At 42.2% G+C, this 18,906-nt stretch overlaps 1 protein-coding gene across 8 annotated transcripts in view; it reads left to right on the top strand.

Annotated features, from left to right (window-relative positions):
* Adamts20 (a disintegrin-like and metallopeptidase (reprolysin type) with thrombospondin type 1 motif, 20) overlaps positions 1-18,906 on the top strand; it is a 163,761-nt gene that overhangs the window by 67,604 nt on the left and 77,251 nt on the right. For 5 of the 8 annotated variants that reach the window (XR_001781518.1, XM_006520863.3, XM_011245594.3 and 2 more), the window contains 10 exons: positions 1,869-1,952; positions 2,594-2,718; positions 3,857-3,897; positions 9,086-9,191; positions 10,778-10,924; positions 12,695-12,836; positions 15,266-15,370; positions 16,657-16,802; positions 18,378-18,559; positions 18,658-18,794. Coding sequence is in view for 6 of the 8 variants with exons in the window: in XM_006520863.3 (XP_006520926.1) it covers positions 1,869-1,952; positions 2,594-2,718; positions 3,857-3,897; positions 9,086-9,191; positions 10,778-10,924; positions 12,695-12,836; positions 15,266-15,370; positions 16,657-16,802; positions 18,378-18,559; positions 18,658-18,794 (1,215 nt within the window). In the remaining 2 variants the exon portion in view is untranslated. Of the gene's footprint in view, positions 1-1,868; positions 1,953-2,593; positions 2,719-3,856; positions 3,898-9,085; positions 9,192-10,777; positions 10,925-12,694; positions 15,371-16,218; positions 16,803-18,377; positions 18,560-18,657; positions 18,795-18,906 lie in introns of those variants that run through there. The other 3 variants (NM_001164786.1, XM_017316581.2, XR_001781517.1) reach the window with 3 other exon arrangements.

The raw sequence follows: 18,906 nt of genomic DNA, 5'->3' as shown, positions 1-18,906 counted from the left end.
TATCAGGGTCCTTTCAGCAAAATCTTGCTGGCATATGCAATAGTGTCTGCGTTTGGTGGCTGATTATGGGATGGATCCCTGGGTGGGGTAGTCTCTGGATGGTCCATCTTTTTGTCTTAGCTCCAAACTTTGTCTCTGTAACTCCTTCCATGAGTATTTTGTTCCCTATTCTAAGGAGGAATGAAGTATCCACACGTTGGTCTTCCTTCTTCTTGATTTTCTTGTGTTTTGCAAATTGTATCTTGGTTATTCTAAGTTTCTGGGCTAATATCACCAGTCCAAATTCTTAACTCATGAAGCACATCATTGTTAGGGGGAGCAGTGATGCAGCCCTAATACCACTGTCAACAATCTAATCATCTTTGTCTTAACCTACTATGATCTACACTGTGGCTACTACTGCTCTTGTTATTGTGAGCACCAGAGCCAGGGCCATCACTGCAGGTAGAGCTGACAAGCCTGCCAATAGTTGTGGCTGCCCACCTAAAACACCAGTAAAAGTACCAGAGTGTATATGTTCATGCTGGTCTAACGCTGTAGCCCAGAGCTGTCTTTACTTCCATTTTGTGGAGGCCCTTTGCTCTGGGAAGCATTTGTGAGAGGTTCATTATACATTGTGTGGCAGTAGCTTTGGCCAATGGAGGGGCCTGCTAGAGTGATGCAAACTCTGCTCTAAAAGGTTAGGGACTGTGTATTCCTTCTCATCTCTGTCTATCTAAATGAAGTGAATAACAGATATGGAACATTTTTAATTAGATGAACAAGTGATGAAGCACTCCCTGAGTCAGTGAACTTCTGTGGCTTCCATAGTGATCCGTTGTGTAGTTGGTGTAGATAGGCATTATAAATGGTTTCTGTTGTACACATGACCCGGGTTAATTAAAGGGGCAGAGCAGAGGCAGAGAGGAAGAAAGGCAGAGAGGCAGAGAGGCAGCAGAGAGAGGTAGAGGGGCAGAGAGGCAGAAGCATTGGCTGTGTAAAGCCTTTCTGTAGTACTAGCCTCTTTGAGTGTAGAAGAAGAGGCTCTGAAGTTGGGGTGGAGAAATACATATTATTGTTTATAATTGTATATTTGTATTTCATATGTTATAATGCATTATTATATATTATATAATATATGTATAATATTATAATATCATGCCTTAGGCATAAAGCACAGACTGAGGTTAGGCAGGGCCTCACAGCCTTAAGTTCTCCAGTCTTGAAGACCAGAGGATCAGCCTGTGTTGTAAGACCTCTGCTGCGACTATTCATGTGACTCTAGACGAATCTTCTGGACCCTGGGTTGCAGCTGTGCTAAATACACCGTAGGCATGTTCACAATTGGAGACAGATAAGACTTCGGGAGAATATATTAAGTAAAACGACAGAGATAGGAGAACTCACATATTTGCATAGGATGCTGTGGTTATAAATAAATAGATTCTGATCTTGAAAGAAGTGGAGAGGCTTTGTTCTCTCAGTCATCTATGTCAGTAATTCCGATACTCGAATGCATTTACACACTTGGTGATTTTGATGAAAGTACAGAGTATATATATATACTGTCCATATATATATATATACACACACACATATATATATATATATATATATATGGACAGGTATAGGTAGCTAGTTCTCAACCCTAGATTTATATGAGGGTTATTTAATCCCTGTGAATTTGACCCCTGAGATTCTGATGTACATTAATCACATCAGATGGGACACAAGGGATGGGATGAGGCCCAGGCTCTGATAAAGGTTCTCTAAAAGACTCTAGTGTGTAGCCGCACCAGAGAATGGATACTCTGGGTTGTTTCTACTTTGCTGCGGAAAGGCAACGTCATCTTTTATTAGGCGACTCATCTTTTGGTGTCTACTTGCAGGTTGCTGCAATCTACAAGGATTCCAGCATTGGGAACCTTATCAATATAGTGATTGTGAAATTAGTTGTGATTCACAGTGAACAGGTAAGAAGCAAGACACAGTGAAGGCTGTGCATTATCAGTGGCTTTTGGTGGGGCTAGTTGTCAATGGTTTTACTTGAAATGGGGTCTTTTAAAATGTACTTTAAAAATGTAATTTGAATAGTGTTTGGTGATTTCCTGCTTTAAATCCTAGCACTTGGAATGCAGAGGCAGAAAGATCTCTGTAAATTCAAGGCTAGCCTGGTCCACAGGAAACCTCCCCAGTGCTATACAATTTAGACCCTGTCTCAAAAAAGGTGGTGGAAATAAAATGAAATATATATATATATATATATATATATATATATATATATGTACATATATATATATGAATGAAATAACACACATGAATTAACAGTTTAAAAATCCAAAATGAAAACATCCACTCCCTTTTATTATCATAATGTTGAAGAACTTAAAATACATTAATTGTTTTTACAGTTGGGACTTTTAATTCTGAATATACTAGATTATGATGTCAGATTTTTTTTTTAATCACAATGCTAAAATGCATCTAATTAAAACTAAGAGCAAAGCTGACGATACTCTTCAGGCACCTGTAAAACTGGAGTTTGATAAACTGAGTTCTAGTGGACCTGGGGGAAAGGTTTGCCATTATGTTGGGTTGTTGACTGTTTACACAGGAAGGACCAGTGATCAGTTTTAACGCAGCCACCACGTTACGCAACTTTTGCTTATGGCAACAGAGTCAGAATGTCCCGGATGATGCTCACCCCTCCCACCATGACACTGCTGTCCTCATCACTAGGTATGGCTTTTGAACCCATCTTTCTGCAGAGAAATTTTCTACTCTTGTCTTTGCATGAGAACTGGTAGAGTTTGGTTACCTTGACTCTATGTCGCTGAAACATGGAAGCCCCGAGAGCTCTCAGAATGAAAGAACCGACTCTTTTTTCAGACTGGAATTGTGGGAAATTCCTCAGGAAACCATCAGTGTCCGGATGAGTTGCTGTAGTCTAAATAAAATGCAGTCCTTGGTCATGTTAGAGACACAGTGGGAGCATTAGAAGCAATACGTGGAAGCTGACATACATGTAGAACTGAGGGCCATTTTTACTCATTTGCTTTTCTCTGTGTATCTGTCTGTCATCTTTTGTCATCTGTCTGTCTGGTCTTGATTCCTAGGGCTTCCCATAATTATCAGGTTTCCCTCTCTAGGAGCAAGTTCCATTGTCATAAAAACATTCCCATCTTCTCAGAGCCATCATTCAGTGCGATTTCACACCTGTTGGATCGACACTTAAAACACGGGGAGATGTAGTATTTGTTGTTTGGTTCAATGGTTTACTGATGAAATCCTTCACTTTGGGGCCAATCTCAAGGGAAGGTGAGCTTTCCAGCACCTTGAAATAGAAGTCTGTTCTATTAGTCTTTTAAAAGAAGGTAGTGTTGTCTTAGTTTTTACACACCATCATGGTCTATGATTCGGGCCTGCACTGTTGCTGAAATCAAGTGCAGAGGTTCACAGTGAAGGATTTAAGACAGGAAGGAGAAAGAGCAGGGAGCAGAGATGTAGAAGAGAGATGATCGGCAGGTGAGTGGGGGCACTGCTCAGCTACCCAACCAGACTCACAGATGCAGAGGCCAAATGGGAAACCTGCCATCTGAGAGCCTCCATGTTTCACACAACTACTGGTGTTATCACCAGAGGGCACGCTGAGGCTGTGAGAGCAACTTCATCTTCATGGTATGAACTTGGCGAGCATCTCTTGCCCACCGAGACAGGCCCATGAGTGAGGCACCAGTAACTTTAAAGGCTTTGAGCACTGTGGGATCGAGGCTGATTGCTGATGGTCTTGGCAGAGTTAAGGCTTTATTTTTTTGTGTTGACTTACTGCAACCATGCTTTCCAAAAAATGTCTCAAAATACAATCTTTTATTTTAAGGGAAGACATTTGCGGAGCTAAAGAGAAATGCGACACGTTAGGTAAGTTCTTCCGTCCATGAAACTTAGCTCATTGACTACTTAGTGAATTATAAATAAAAAAATATATTTAGAGATTCCCTTTGTCGTTTTAATAACTTCGGTGTGTTGTCCTGGTTTAAAAAAAAATGTTTCTTGCTTCTCTGATTCTGCCTCTGGGTTTTGTAGAATAACAAGAACTAGTATTTAGTTGTTACCAAGCATCAATTGCTATGCAGAGCATGATATTTAATGCGCTTCTGTGTGTATGAGATAATATTCCGTAGCCCATATGGAAGCTTAAAGGCTATAGTGGAGAGCCGTGAGCCTGCTACCAGGTCTGACAGCTGGGATGTGGCTGCTCCTAGAGCAGGCCTGTATTCAGTCCTCATTACATCTCTGCCTTTCCTGATGAGGTAACCCGCACCAAAAATTTTAGTTCTGTCAACTTCTTCCAATTTCTGAAAAGTAGGAACATTAGTTATATGCCACAGACAATCTGGGTCCCTGGTCTGTGAAGAACGGGATTTCTTAGGCAGATGGACAAAGATTCCGGATGAAAATGACAGACAGATACACGAAAGATGTGTTGAATCTGAATGTATTGTTCTGGTTGAGCTTCAGACTTATATAACAACGAATTATCAGAGGATACAAATCACAAAAAGACAAGATACACTGAAATTCACCAGTTACAGCAGAAAGGAATTTACAGGGACTAGTTAAATGTTTACATTAGGGATAACAAGCCCTGCCTAGGATCAGCCTAATGCCAGGCAAGAATTTCACACTTTAATGTTAAAAGCATCAGGGGGTTGTTAACTCTTGACAGGCCTTAAGAGTAATGCGCTATCACAGAGCTCTAAATTCTTAGGTCTAATAAAACTTATCTTGTCTGGAGAGTTTCCCCTTATCAGGGTAGTATATCAACTTATACTTGACATGGAAGTAGCCTGTAGTAAAAGATTTCTATCTCAGTGAGGCTTTTAGTCTCTATCTGTAAACAGCTGAGTAAAATGGCAAGTGCTTAATTGTTAACTGAATAGGTTAAGCTCCTTGCTGCTATCTGGAATCTAAGAACACTGGAAAAAGGCTTTAGCTATGTTAGAATACAATCTTAAAAGGCATTTACTATAAGGTAATACTATATAGAGTGCACGTGGATCTATACACTAGACTAATGTGGGAATGGAAAAATTAATTTTATGGTTTATATAGATTAGGGAGAAAATGCCAAGCCCCCGGGAAGGGAGTTTCCTTGAAACTCTTTGCTTCATGAATCAGCTTCCCAGCTTTCGCTTTGTCAAGCTGACTCCACCAGAGTCCCTGGCAGTTATATGGTACTTTTCTAAGCACAATAGTGTTTGCTTTTACTTTAAGAAAAAAGCCTTATTGGTGTGGTTATGTCTTTTTACTTCTGCATAACAGTTCATGCATATTCACATACTGATGTCCTCTTAGTCAAGTCTGAATGATTAATTTTCTCACATTGAATTGTTGGATCAATACCTGTTCTGCTGCATGCTCAACATCCCTAATCTGAAATGCTAGTTTTGTTTTTTAACAATTTCTTTTTCCATTTATTTATTTATTTATTTATCTAATTATTTTTATTAGATATTCTCTTTATTTACATTTCAAATGTTATCCCCTTTCCTGGTTTCCCCTCCAAAAATCCCCTATCCCTCCTACCCCTTCTCTCCAACCCACCCACTCCCATTCCTGGTTCTGGCATTCCCCTATACTGGGGCATAGAGCCTTCACAGGACCTAGAGCCTCTCCTCCCATTGATGACTGACTAGGCCATCCTCTGCTACATATGCAGCTGGAGCCATGAGTCCCACCATGTGTTTTCTTTGATTGGTGGTTTAGTTCCAAGGAGTTCTGGGGTTACTGGTTAGTTCATATTGATGTTCCTCCTATGGGTCTTCAAACCCCTTCAGCTCCTTGGGTACTTTCTCTAGCTCCTTCATTGGGGACCCTGTGCTCAGTCCAATGGATGGCTATGAGCATCCACCTCTGTATTTGCCAGGTACTGGCAGAGCCCCTCAGGAGACAGCTATAACAGGCTCCTGTCTGCAAGCTCTTGTTGGCATCTGCCATAGTGTCTGGGTTTTGTGGTTGTTTATGGGATGGATCCCCAAGTGGGGCAGTCTCTGGATGGTCGTTCCTTCAGTCTCTGCTCTGAACTTTGTCTCTGTAACTCCTTCCATGGGTATTTTGTTCCCCCTTCTATGGAGTACTACATAGCTATTAAAAACAACGAATTTATGAAATTCTTAGGCAAATGGATGGATCTAGAGGATATCATCCTGAGTGAGGTAACCCAATCACAAAAGAGCACATATGATATGCACTCACTGATAAGTGGATATTAGCTCAGAAGCTCAGAAATGCTAGATTTTAATGGTCGTGTTACATTTAAAATGTTTCAGATCTTAAACACTTTTAAAAAATCAGACTTTTGTGGCATTCTATGTAAATATTTTTAATTTTGAAAAACTCTGATACTTGAAGTACCCTGGTCCAGATGGTTTAGATAGCCATGGGATGTTTAAGCATCCATTTTGGCTCACTCCTTGTTGGTAGAGGTTATCTGCAGATTTCTCAGTCTTTGCCAGTCTAAATGTATTTTAATTTGGTCAATTGCTAAGAAGCTCGAACACGTTTTTCTATATCTACCAACCACTGATATTTCCTTTTCTACAGAACTGAAGTAACTGCAGGTAACATTGTGTTTTCTACTCCAGCCTCTCTTTCTTTAATTGTAATTAGAGAGGAGAGAGAGACAGAGACAGAGAGACAGATAGAGAGAGAGGGAGGGAGAGAGAGAGGGGGAAGGAGGGAGGAAGGGAGGGAGAAGAGGGAGAACACATTCTATGTATAACATTACAGGTGTGTATGTGATCTCAGAGCTGACGACTTGGAAGGAAATCTGGGTCTTCGTTCCTAAGTAAGGCTATCTCTTCCACTCTCAGAATTCCCCCTCTGCCTGTAGTTTATTGTCTAGGGTTGAGGCCTGTGAGTTTCCCTTCTCTAAATTAGCATGTCCAGAGCTCATTATTCAGGTCTCAGGCAGCCATACATGCTGCATGAGTATAGCCCTCTTTGACTTTTCTAGCAGGCACAATCTTGCAGCAAGTTTCCTGTTTCTCTGGCTCTTAGACTCTTCCTGACACCTCTTCTCCAACGATCCTGGAGCCTTAGGTGCAGGACTTGTACTGTTCATGTGTTAGTGGGCCCGGGCACCACATGGTCTTTTGTTCTCTGTGTTTTGATCAGTTTTTATCTTATGCGCATGCATATTTTGCCTGCATGTATGTATGTGTGCCACATGCATCCTTAGTGTCTGCAGAGGTCAGAGGAGACTTTTGAATCTCCTAGAACGAAGTTACAGATGGCTGTGAGCTACCATGTAGGTGACAGAATAAAAAACATGTCCTCTGCCAGAGCAGCCGGTGCTCTAAACCACTAAGCTTGCCGCATGTGTGTAATTTAAGATATATATGTACACACACACACACACACACACACACACACACACACACACACATATCAGGTTACTTCAGATTTTGTTGATATGCATTTGTGGACTTGTAGGGCAACTTTGTAGCCCATTTTCTGATTATGTGAAAACATATATTTTCACAAGTATGTTCTATGTGTAAGATTTTGCAATGTGTACTTTTAAAGATGAACTGTAAAGTTGTGTCATAAAGGAGTCACTGTTGTGTTCCAAATCTCAGCTCAGCTCTAAAGGTGAGTTTATCTGTTGGAACTAAGCTCTTGGCAGTCTGATACTGCCAATGAAGTCTAGGACATGAGGACAGCTATAGGAAGTGTCTTGCCATTCTTCTGCTTTGACAAAGGAGAAATGCAAAGTGGCAGTTAATTACAAACGTACACATGGGAGCATAGATTTTAGGAGCGTATTGATTCTCTATTGATCTACACTTTAAGGAAGGATCTTCTGGAGAAGATGTTGCCCAAGCAAGGCCTCTTGGCAAGATGTTCACAAAGGGAAAATGTTTTCCTTGGCTGGCTAAAGAGTTTGTTCTCTATATCTTCCCAGTCATAGATTTGTGAATTTAACTTTCATTTCTTTAAATGATCAATAAAACATTATGACTGTTTGGAAATCAACCTCCATGTAAGGATGATGTTCAGAATTTTAACTTCTATGGATAAAAGGATGCCTAGAAGAAGGCATCACACTATATTTGGTCAATACTAATCCTTCAGTATACAGTGAGAAGGTGCAGACATATACCAGCTCTTTGAAACGAATCCTCACAGGCGAATGGATACATGTTAACTAATAAATGTTAAAGGGTGGAATTAGCAGAAACTGTAGTATTGGTTTACATTGAAACTCCCCAAAATCTAAACCCTCAGTGATGGTGGAGTTAAGAATATCATAATGAATTGTTATAGTTATTATTATTAGTAGTAGTATTCCTTACTGTTTGAACTTGCAGGACTCCGCAAGCTGGAGTTGTTATTGTTGACATCCAGCTAGGTCCCACCACTTTCATCGTCCACAGCTTGCTTGTTTGCGTGTCATTCTTGGTACGGGAGATAGAAGATTCTGTTGTACAAACCACCTCCTGCTACCCAGGTAGTTGGGGATTGCTGAGTGTTTGCAGTAGCTCCTCTGTCACAGCCACGCCTCGTCTTAGCTGACATATATTAAAGGGCAAACACCACGTCAGGCACTGACACTTGACTTGTATGAATATGTGGTGTGTGAATATCCCGTGTGTGAATATATGGTATGTGAATATCCCGTGTATGAATATGTGGTATGTGAATATCCGTATACCCCAAGCCTAGTTAAAGGAAAGCCACGCCAGCTTCTTTCTTCTCTTTATTTGTCTACTGACTGGAACTCTTCACCTTTCATATCACCCACCCTAGAAAGTTCTGTTTTCCCTTCCCCTGGGTTCGCAGTAGAGTATTTGATCATCTTATTATTTTTATTATTATCTTTTTTTTTCCTTGGCATGAGAGAATCTAAAAGTTTAAAAAACATTTCAGTGAAAGCCATTTAGTCTGTTCATTTACCTTCTGGCTTTCAGTATTTGATCACCATTCATAGACAATTTATTTTCAAGTCGTAATTCCACCACCAGTGACTGGTTTACATTTTGCGTGGTGATTTTGGTGCCGTTTCCCATTTTGATGAGAACTTGTGTGTGATTTTTTTTTTTAGGCTTAGCAGAGCTAGGCACCCTGTGTGATCCTTCACGGAGCTGCTCCATTAGCGAAGAGAACGGGCTGAGCGCCGCCTTCACCATCGCCCATGAGCTTGGACACGTGTGAGTACCTATCCCTCACCTGAGGAGTGTGCCTTCTGCTTGCAGGCATTCAGCCATGAGCACCAGGATTCCTATGTCAAATATTACCGTGTGATTTTCATCCTTCATCCTTGAAAGGCTACTGTGGTCCTTTGTGATCCACGTTAGGTCAGACAGGGTGCACAAACCAGCAGTTCACAGACGTAGAACTTGAATAGTCTTCTATTTCACTCACTGCACTGGTTACATGACAATGACCTTTGGCCTTTATTCCTTGTCATCTTACACATGGCCAGGTACTGTCCACTGTCATTTCGGGGGAGCCTGCAAAAGCTCCTGGTTCTGGAGAAGTCCCCAGCAGCACATGAAAGACCAGCTCACATCTTGCTCTTTTGCTCAGAGCCCTCGCATGTGACCTGGTCCATGGGGTTTCTTATTCATCAAAGAACTCTTTTGGAAGATTGTCCACAACTATATGGGGTTCTCTTACTCCTGCCTTAGGAAAGCCCTGTTGGGGTTCTGAGCTCTGAGAGTGGAGGCCACGACTTCCCATGGTGTGCTCAGAGCCCCCGTGGAAAGTTTGGAAGTCCTATGAACTAGTCTTCTGAGAAATAATTCTGAATGTAGCCACAGGGTAGGTCACTACGGTCCTTGTTTGTGGCTAGTAAGGAATCGAGGCCAGAGATGGCTCTTTGTTTGACCAAATTTCCTCTCTGGCCATGACGTTAGAATGTCTGTGGGCAGTAATTTGAAAAGAGATAACGTACTTAGAAGGTGCCATTTCAATTCCCTTTTATCGTCTAGCTCATGGTCACTAGTGGTTAAAGGGGGAGAGAGGGATAAGGCAGTATGAGGCAGACCTTCAGATTGTTGAAATCTTGCAGTGGTACTTCAGAAACACTCTTGCTGGTCCCGAAAGCTGCCGACCTGTACACTGCGCAGTGTTGTGTTCACTAGATAGGCCTTCTCCCCATGTAACCTCAGGGTATCTCAAATGTGGGTGAAAAGTAAGGGTGATTTCCATCCACATCTGAGTCTCTGAAGCCTCGTATGTCGTCTGTTGCTGTCCCGAGAGTTCTTTAATCACTGCTCTCAGTGCTAATATTTGTGTGTCATTGGGCGTGGTTTTATTATTATGGTCTGTCCATCAGGGCATCTGCTGATATGTAGTTGGTATGTAGATTGATACTGAGCTGGGGATCCGTGATACTGCAGAACCAGACAATGGTCTAGAATTAATGTGGTGACCCCTTACCGAACGTACACACCCACCTCCTAGATCTTTAGGGTGAAACAGGCAGATATGTTTTTGTGAATATTATGCTCATATCCTGAGGTAGATGGGGGCAAATTCCAAATAATTTTATTGTTTAGATTTTGATGACAAATAAAGATATGAGACTAATCAAAGACACAATCTAGTGCTAATCAGAAACCATGACTCTAAATATAGAATTTCATCTTGTGTAAAGTCCCAGAGTATAAAACCCAGTGTAACTAGATTTGTCTGTATTTATATTGTATAGCTGTAGAAACACAAGGGGGATTCTTATTAATTAACGTTGTGATCATTTTTGGTAGTCTTAGGTGTTTGCTTTCGTTTTCAGGTTTAATGTTCCACACGACGACAGCTTTAAATGTAAAGAAGCCGGAATTAAACATCAGTATCACGTCATGGCCCCGACTCTAAATTACCACACGAGTCCTTGGACCTGGTCAGCATGCAGTCAGAAGCATATCACAGAATTTCTAGAGTGAGTCTGGGTTCCTGTGACTTTGGTTGCTAGGTGACCGATTTCTAAATCATCAGGCTTCACAGCCCCATGTCCTTTTACAGTGGTCCAATAGAGAGCCAGTTTTTCATTAGCAGTATATAGATAAATGTGTGAAAACAAAAAGATATGGGTCAGCAAGATGGCCCAGTGGGTTAAGTCATTTGCCTGATGACTGTAGTTCAGTTCCTGGAACCCATATGGTGGAAAGAGAAGACAGAATCCTGCCAAATTGTCCTCTGACCCCCAATATGTGTGCAGTGGCAAGTGTGCTCCACACAATAAATAAATGCATAAAGAATTTGTAAAAACAAGGATTTATATTTAATATTTCACTTGACATTTTTGTATTATAGTTCAGGCATATAGACATGCGTTTTGTTTTGTTTGATTTGGATATTTTCTTGTGCTGAAAACTGTTTGTGGAGTGACTTAATGACAGTCAGGACACACTTGTGCATAGTTTAATTTTGGGGGTGTTACTAAGTAGTATTTTGAGGGGCTACTGTGTGGCAGAAGTTTAAGGTGTCCCCTCAAGACTGAGACTAGCTGAGTTCCAAAGAAGTCTGCTTTTGCCACCAGAGAGGAGTCTCTGCCTGACCTGCTCTCTTGGGACTCTCAGTAGCTTTGAGAAAAGGAAAGCTTGCACTCCTAGCCGGTGTCTTTACTTTCTGCTAATTTTCTTTGCTTTCTAATTTATGTCATTAAAATTGCATTTCCACCGTGGTCACTAAGATCTACGAAGCTCTCATCATAAAATATCTGTGCACAAATCCAATTCTTCATTTCCTCTCTAGTTTATATTCTCAAAGTAACATCATTAGCATTTTGCAGTTACCCCTCTAGATGGAAAGGATGGAAAAGAATAGAACCATTGCTTTCGAATGGCTTCTCATAAATGAACCACCACCTGACATCTGATCATTCGGCCATCATTGGCCGAAGCATCATTGTGCAGCACATGACTGCATTCTAATAGCGAGCTGTAAGATAGATATCACCCTTTCAGCATGTGGAAGATGAGAGCTAGCTTAGGCAGGTTAAAGAACTTGTTCATTAGTACGTTTCCTGTCTCACGAAGAGACTTAAATGTAAGCAAGCCCCCAGAGTCAGGGAGCTTAACTCTGCGCTACTTACTCCCCAAGTAAAGTAGAGAAGTATTCAAGCTTTTGAAGAGCCCTTTACGTTGCCGCCATTTAGAACAAGAAACATAATACTACTTCCTTTATTTTTAAACCTCCACAGTTTGGACGAGACATCTGAGGCTCAAGGGTCCTGAAAGTGTAATGTCAATTATGTCGTGGTAACTTGTCACTAAACAGTTGTGCTCAGGGCTGGAGATGTAATCCAGGTTCCCACAAATGTTGTGTAGATGCTGTGCCATTGGGCTCCATTCCTAGGCACTTCCCCTCATGCCTCTGTAGCTTCTAAGTATATGTGGGGTTCCAAACAAGCACTGGTCACACCCATGACATTTCAACTGCTCATCCCGAGTGAGGATCCAGGGCAAACAGACACAGTGAAAACTCCTGATGTCATCATTGTGTGCAAGAACGTTTGCTTTGCCTATGTGGCTAGAGCTTGTTTGTTTTTTGTTTTTGTTTTTTTGTTTTTGTTTTTTTAGATCATGAGAAGGTGCGAATGTTGTCTTTGAGAGTAAGGAACAGCAGGAACCTGGTGGAGACGCTACCGTGTGTGCAAGCCATGTGTACACGTGTATTCACACTGTCCTGTTTTCTGTCTTTGGCCCAGCACTGGTCATGGAGAATGCCTTCTTGACAAACCCAACGGGAGAACATATGACCTGTCTCCACAGCTTCCGGGCTCCGTGTACGATGGGAACAGGCAGTGTGAGCTCATGTTTGGCCCTGGATCACAAGTGTGTCCCTACTTGGTAGGAGAAACTCTACCTATTTCTTTGAAAAAAAAAACTACCTGGAAGTCATAGCGAGAATGTACTTCAAAATATGCATTTATTCTTGAATGGAAGATGGATTAGGTGGTGTTCCCTAGAAATGACCCCAAACAATGAAAACCAAAACTAATGGTGTGCTCAGTGTTATGCTAGCTACTTCCAAATAAATATTGCTCACCCTCACAGATTTCTGTAAAGTATTCCTATTCGGAAGGTATAGCCACAGCATAGCTATATGACATAAAATTTTAAAATGCTGAAATACTTATGTAGGGGGTGAGGTTAAAATGTTGGGGTTTGTTTATTTGTTTTTAGTATTGAGTCGTTTTAAAGGGCCTCACAAATAAAATAGATTGAGTGCCTTTTTAAAGATGTATTTTATTTTTAATTATGTGTTTGTGGGCACATCTGTGGGGCTATGTGTATGTAAGCACAATGCCCACAGAGACCGGAAGAGGATGTTGGATGCCCTGGAGCTGGTGTTACAGGAGGTATGGACTGCCTGGTGTGGGTGCTGGGAGCTGAATTCAGTTCCACTAAAAGAGGAGCAGTAACTGCTTGGAACCCCCCCCGGCCATCTTTCCAGCCTTCCATGTCTGTTACACAGATGTAAACACAAAGGGATTAGATCTTCAGTTTTCATCAAAGTATTCTTCACAATTTATTTTGGGGAAATTTTCCTAGGTCACCCACTTTCACTTTCCATGACAAAAACTCATCCGATATGATAACCCTCAATATCAGATCTAGCGCCATCTTGATTCTCTCTGATGCGGGAGTAAAGTTAGGGCGTGATGTACAGATCATGTCGGTGCTGTGCTGCATGCAAGCTTCGCTTTCCCAAGCAGAACAGACCTTGCACTTTGTTCACTTCTCTGCATGAACTTGCCAGTTGACTTCTACTTTAATGGAGACTCAGGACCTCTGGGCCCAGGAATATAGACTTAATTTACTTAAATAAATGCACACACGTTAAGAGCCCCCCCTCCCCAGTCTGAAAACCCAGAATCTGAAATGCTATGAATCTGGAAGGTTTGGGAACGCCAGTGTGCTAGCACAGATGAAAACTTCCCATGTGAAAAACACTGGGGAAGCTGCTTGCTTCCAGATCTGCATGTGTCTGTAAGACACAAGTGAGTTTTGGGCTTGGCCTTGGATCTCAACGCCAGGGTAACTCGCTTGTCATATTTATTTAAAATATTACAAAGTATAAACAAATTAATACCTGAAAACTTCTGATTTCGGTAATTTCGGATTCTGGCTGATACTCTTGCACCACCAGTGAACAGTTCAGAATCATCACCCAGGGCTGCATTCCTTCACGCGTGGGTTGTGACCCTAGACAGTCCGCATATCATATATTTACATCATGACTCATAGCACTAGCAAAATCCCAGTTATAAAGTAACAACAAAAATCATTTTATGGTTGGGGGCCACCATAACACGAGGAACTATCTTAAAAAGTCACAACATTAGGATATCAACATGTGGACACACAAGGGGTTGTGTGTCCTAGCCAGCCTGCTTATCAGATACTTACATTACGACTCATAATAGTCACAAAATCACAGTTATGAAGTAGCTACAAAAATAATTTTATGGCTGGGGGGTCAGCACAACATGTGGAACTATGTTTAAACGTCACAACATTAGGAAGGTTGAGAACCACTGGCATAGAGGCTACCACACAATTGATGCTTAGTGAATGGGTCAGTGAACAGCAAGAGTGTAGAGCTGTAAAGCCCATCCCACACAGCGACTAATGCACTTAAGGCCTCAAATTGATAGTCACAGATCTTAATAAACGTAAATGTCCATCATGAGTCTGTCACCTTAGCATTTTATTGTAATGGCTGTGTTTCTTTCTTCTGGGCTGCTTTCAAACACCAGATAGGCTGTGCATTTAAGTTCAGAAGTACAGGAATTATCTTGGGCACCGCCCCTACGACTGGAGTTTTCTTGCATTTGCTCAGAAATTGTAAATATGCCCCATGCTTCACAGACTCAGGAGTAATGATACTTTTCACAGTATTCCCATGAATGGCACTCATACACTATGCCGTTGTGCCAGGCAGGGAACCTATGAATGAAGTTCAACAACAACAACAACAACAACAACAACAATATAACACCCCCTCTAGAAAAAAAATGTCTTGCAAAGAAAGGAAGCACAATCAAATAACTGAATATTTCCTTTACTCATTCCTCTCATCGTTTGATACACTAGTAAAATTTCAGACCAAACGCTTCCCTCCTTGTAGCTGAGAACCCTGGCATTGGCTGACTCTGTCTAGCCCCAGCCGTGAGCCAGGGAACAGGTCACGTGACTTTGTGACGCAGAGACCTTGTGCGTCCGTCCGCGTGTTGATATCTGCTCTGGCTTTCCTGCCTGTGATTGCTCTGCAGAAGCACTGCCGACGTCTGTGGTGCACGAGTGCAGAAGGCGTCCACAAGGGCTGTCGCACACAGCACATGCCGCTGGCAGATGGGACGAGCTGTGGTCCCGGGATGGTAGGTTTCTCAAAGGGTGAGTCTTGTATCCAGAGCGTCTGGAATGAACGTCTGCTCTCTTCTGCATTTCTGCATTTCTCACTGTTTGCTGTCACCTGTTGCTCAGCTAGTTGAGGTGATTGTATTGCTGGAAATAGTATAGTGTCAGCTGAAGTAAATATCTAATTTTAACTTCGTTATTAACACTAGTAGATGGAGTCTATGTTTTATATAGTTATATAAGTAATTGCGTGGACATACATGTTGCGTTTTTATGATTATGATAAAAACAAATCTCAGAATGTTAGTATGTCCCCAGGCCCCAATTATATAGATGTTTTCATTGCATATATTTTCTTTCTTAAACTTTAATAGAATGTAATTGAATGTGATAAATGGCTTTCTCCAATCTACGTTTCATCTATAAGTGAAACACACTGTGGTATAGTTTGAAGTGATGTAGTGTGACACCCACAGCTGTATTCTTTCTCGGGATTGTTTTCATTGTTTGCTGTCTTTGCTGGGTCCCTGTGGGTTCTTAGATTGTTCTTCCCTAGTTCTGTAAAGAATTATATATGAATTTTGGTGGGGATTGCACTAACTAGTTAGATTCGTTTTTGGTAACATAGCCATTCTCATGATATTAAGTCTGCCAATCCAGTGGCAGGGACGGTCTTTCCATTGTCTACTGCTGTCTGTTGTTTACTTCCTCAAGATCCCGGCAGCTTTCATTGTAGGGATTGTTCATCTCCTCAGTTATATTTATTCATATGTTTGGGGTGCGTGTGTGTATGTGTGTGTGTGTGTGTGTGTGTGTGGTGTGTACACGTGTATATGCTTGATTTTATACACACACACACACACACACACACACACACACATATATATATGTAACACACACACACACATATGTAACATATGTATGTCACACACACATATATGTATGTAACAGTTGTGATGACCACTGCATTATGAAAAACACTGCTTTGGAGCTAGTATGAATAGGATAAACACTTTTCATTTTAATCTCAAATATTCTTTTTTGCCTTTCCAATGAGAACCTGAATTTCAAAAGCAAAGAGAAAGAATTCCGTTCTTTTTGCATCCCACCAACCTCAGGTACCCAGCAGAGAGAGACTATTTATTGCAAGCTGGTATTACATGCAGCCTCACTCCTGAGTTGTCCTTGGCTTTAGATAATCTACAGATCTTCTCCTGCCCATCTTCACGCTGCGGTTGCAGTGACCGTGATGTTTTAACTACAGAGACACAAGCCATTCCTGTGTGTGTGCTTCTTCTGTTCCTAGCACTGCCACCGTGGGCTGTGTGTGACCAGGGACATGGAGACCCGTCCTGTGGATGGCGAGTGGGGACCATGGGGACCCTACAGCTCGTGTTCAAGGACATGCGGAGGTGGAATCAAGAGCACAGCCCGGCTCTGTGACCGGCCCGAGTACGTCTTCTTATTCACTGTAAATTAAGATTGCCCCCAAGCACCAGAAAGTCAAAATCGCTTCCGCTCACTTCCGGAGCTGGGGGTCAGTCTGCGAGTTTCAGAGATTCGGAATCCGCCTGGAAGAATTTCATTTGTAGGTTCAGACTTTTTAAAAATCTAAATTTCTCAGTTAGAACGGAGGCAGCTATTTTCTTCATACTCTGTTTTCTGCTTCAGTGTGAGTTTAAGAAGTGAAAGTGAATGGTGAGTCTGTGATGGCACCTTCATTTTATCGTGCTTCCAATGGAACAGCCGAGATCTTCCTCTCGTGCTGGGCTCTCTGGCCCATGTGTGTATTCAGTTGCTAGCTCTCTACTGTTCTGTAACCTGATGTCCCTCCTTTCCCTTCCCTGCTCCTCTTCCGGATGCATCACAGTCTTTGACAAGTAAGTGCTGAGGCATCTCTCTCCACCCAATTCCAGAGCATGCCGAGAGCCCGGGAAGATCTCAAATGTTTCCATTTTGTAGAGAGTAATTCATGAGCCAGGCGGCACTCGGAATGCTCATGTCAGTGAGCATTGTGAATGCACGGGAATACAATACACTCTGAGTAAACATGCATTGGAATGTTGGGCCGGGTAAATTATATATCATCCTTACCCTCAGAACATCTGGGGTTTATTTGCAGTTGACACAGTGACAAGCATTAGGTGTGCCCCACTCAAGCTGGATGGCCATGGGTGTGCTTCTCTTGTTACCCAGGGTGTTCTCTGTTGTCTGCGTCCATCTAGACATCATTCTTTAGTCCCACCATTAATTCTTATTAATGTAGTCAGAACTGAGGCTCATTTCTGGTGTCCAGGTCTGGGTCTCAGGTCTCCAATGTGTGTGTGTGTGTGTTATTTTTATGATTCATATTCCAAAAAATTGCTTAAAGCGCTGTTGTATATTTCTTTTTTTATTAATCATTTTATTCATTTACATTTCAAATAATATACCCCTTCCCAGCTACCCCTCCACAAACCCCCTGTTCCATCCCTGCTCTCCCCCCTCCCCTTTGCCTCTATGAAGGTGGTCCCCCACCTACCCACTCCCACCTCACTATCCTGGTATTCCCCTGTACTGGGGCATCGAGCCTCCACAGGACCAAGGGCCTCCTCTCCCATTGATGTCAGATAAGGCCATCCTCTGCTACATATGTGGCTGGAGCTATGGGTCCCTCCATGTGTATTCTTTGGTTAGTGGTTTAGTATCTGGGAGCTCTGGGTGGTCCAGTTAGTTGATATTGTTGCTCTTCCCATGGGATTGCAGTCCCCTTCAGCTCCTTCAGTCCTTTCCCCTAGCTCTTCCATTGTGGTCCCCAGGCTCAGTTTAAAGGTTGGCTGTGAGTATCTGTACTGGTCAGGTACTGGTAGAACTTCCCAGGGAACAGCCATACCAGGCTCCTGTCAACAAGACCTTCTGATTTTAACATAAGTGTTTGAAGAACATCTGTGGCCTTTCTGGTCCTGGCAGAGAATGGGGCAATTGTGGATATAAATGACCACAGTACCGTCTTACTGATGTGCTTTAAAATGTAATGAATTTGACTAGGCCACGAAACGGAGGAAGGTACTGTGTGGGCCGCAGGATGAAATTTCGATCATGTAATACTGATTCATGTCCAAAAGGCAAGCGAGACTTCCGAGAAAAGCAATGCTCCGACTTCGACGGTAAACATTTCGACATCAACGGCCTCCCCCCCAATGTGAGGTGGCTTCCGAAGTACAGCGGGAGTGAGTAACGCCATTGCTCTGATACGAAAGCCTTCTGCTGTAGAGAAATGCAGATCTTCGGCCATTCTGCATCCAAAATGCGACTCTTCCCTTTGCAGTTGCCGTAAAAGATCGCTGTAAACTCTATTGCCGGGTCGCTGGGACTACCAGCTTCTACCAGCTGAAGGACAGAGTTGCTGATGGGACACCCTGTGGGACGGAAACTAACGACATCTGTGTCCAGGGCCTCTGTCGGGTAAGTAAACCTTGTCTTTCTATTCAAGAACAGCATGTGTTTCTTCTACTTCTGTGACCGGTGTTGTCTCTGTTTCTTCAGAATTTGTTCTTGGGGATGCCATTAAAGTAGT

The sequence above is a fragment of the Mus musculus genome, chromosome 15 (assembly GCF_000001635.26).
Source record: "Mus musculus strain C57BL/6J chromosome 15, GRCm38.p6 C57BL/6J".
NCBI lineage: Eukaryota > Metazoa > Chordata > Mammalia > Rodentia > Muridae > Mus > Mus musculus.
Note: the sequence above shows the minus strand (reverse complement) of the source record. Positions and strands in the feature narration are given on the sequence as shown.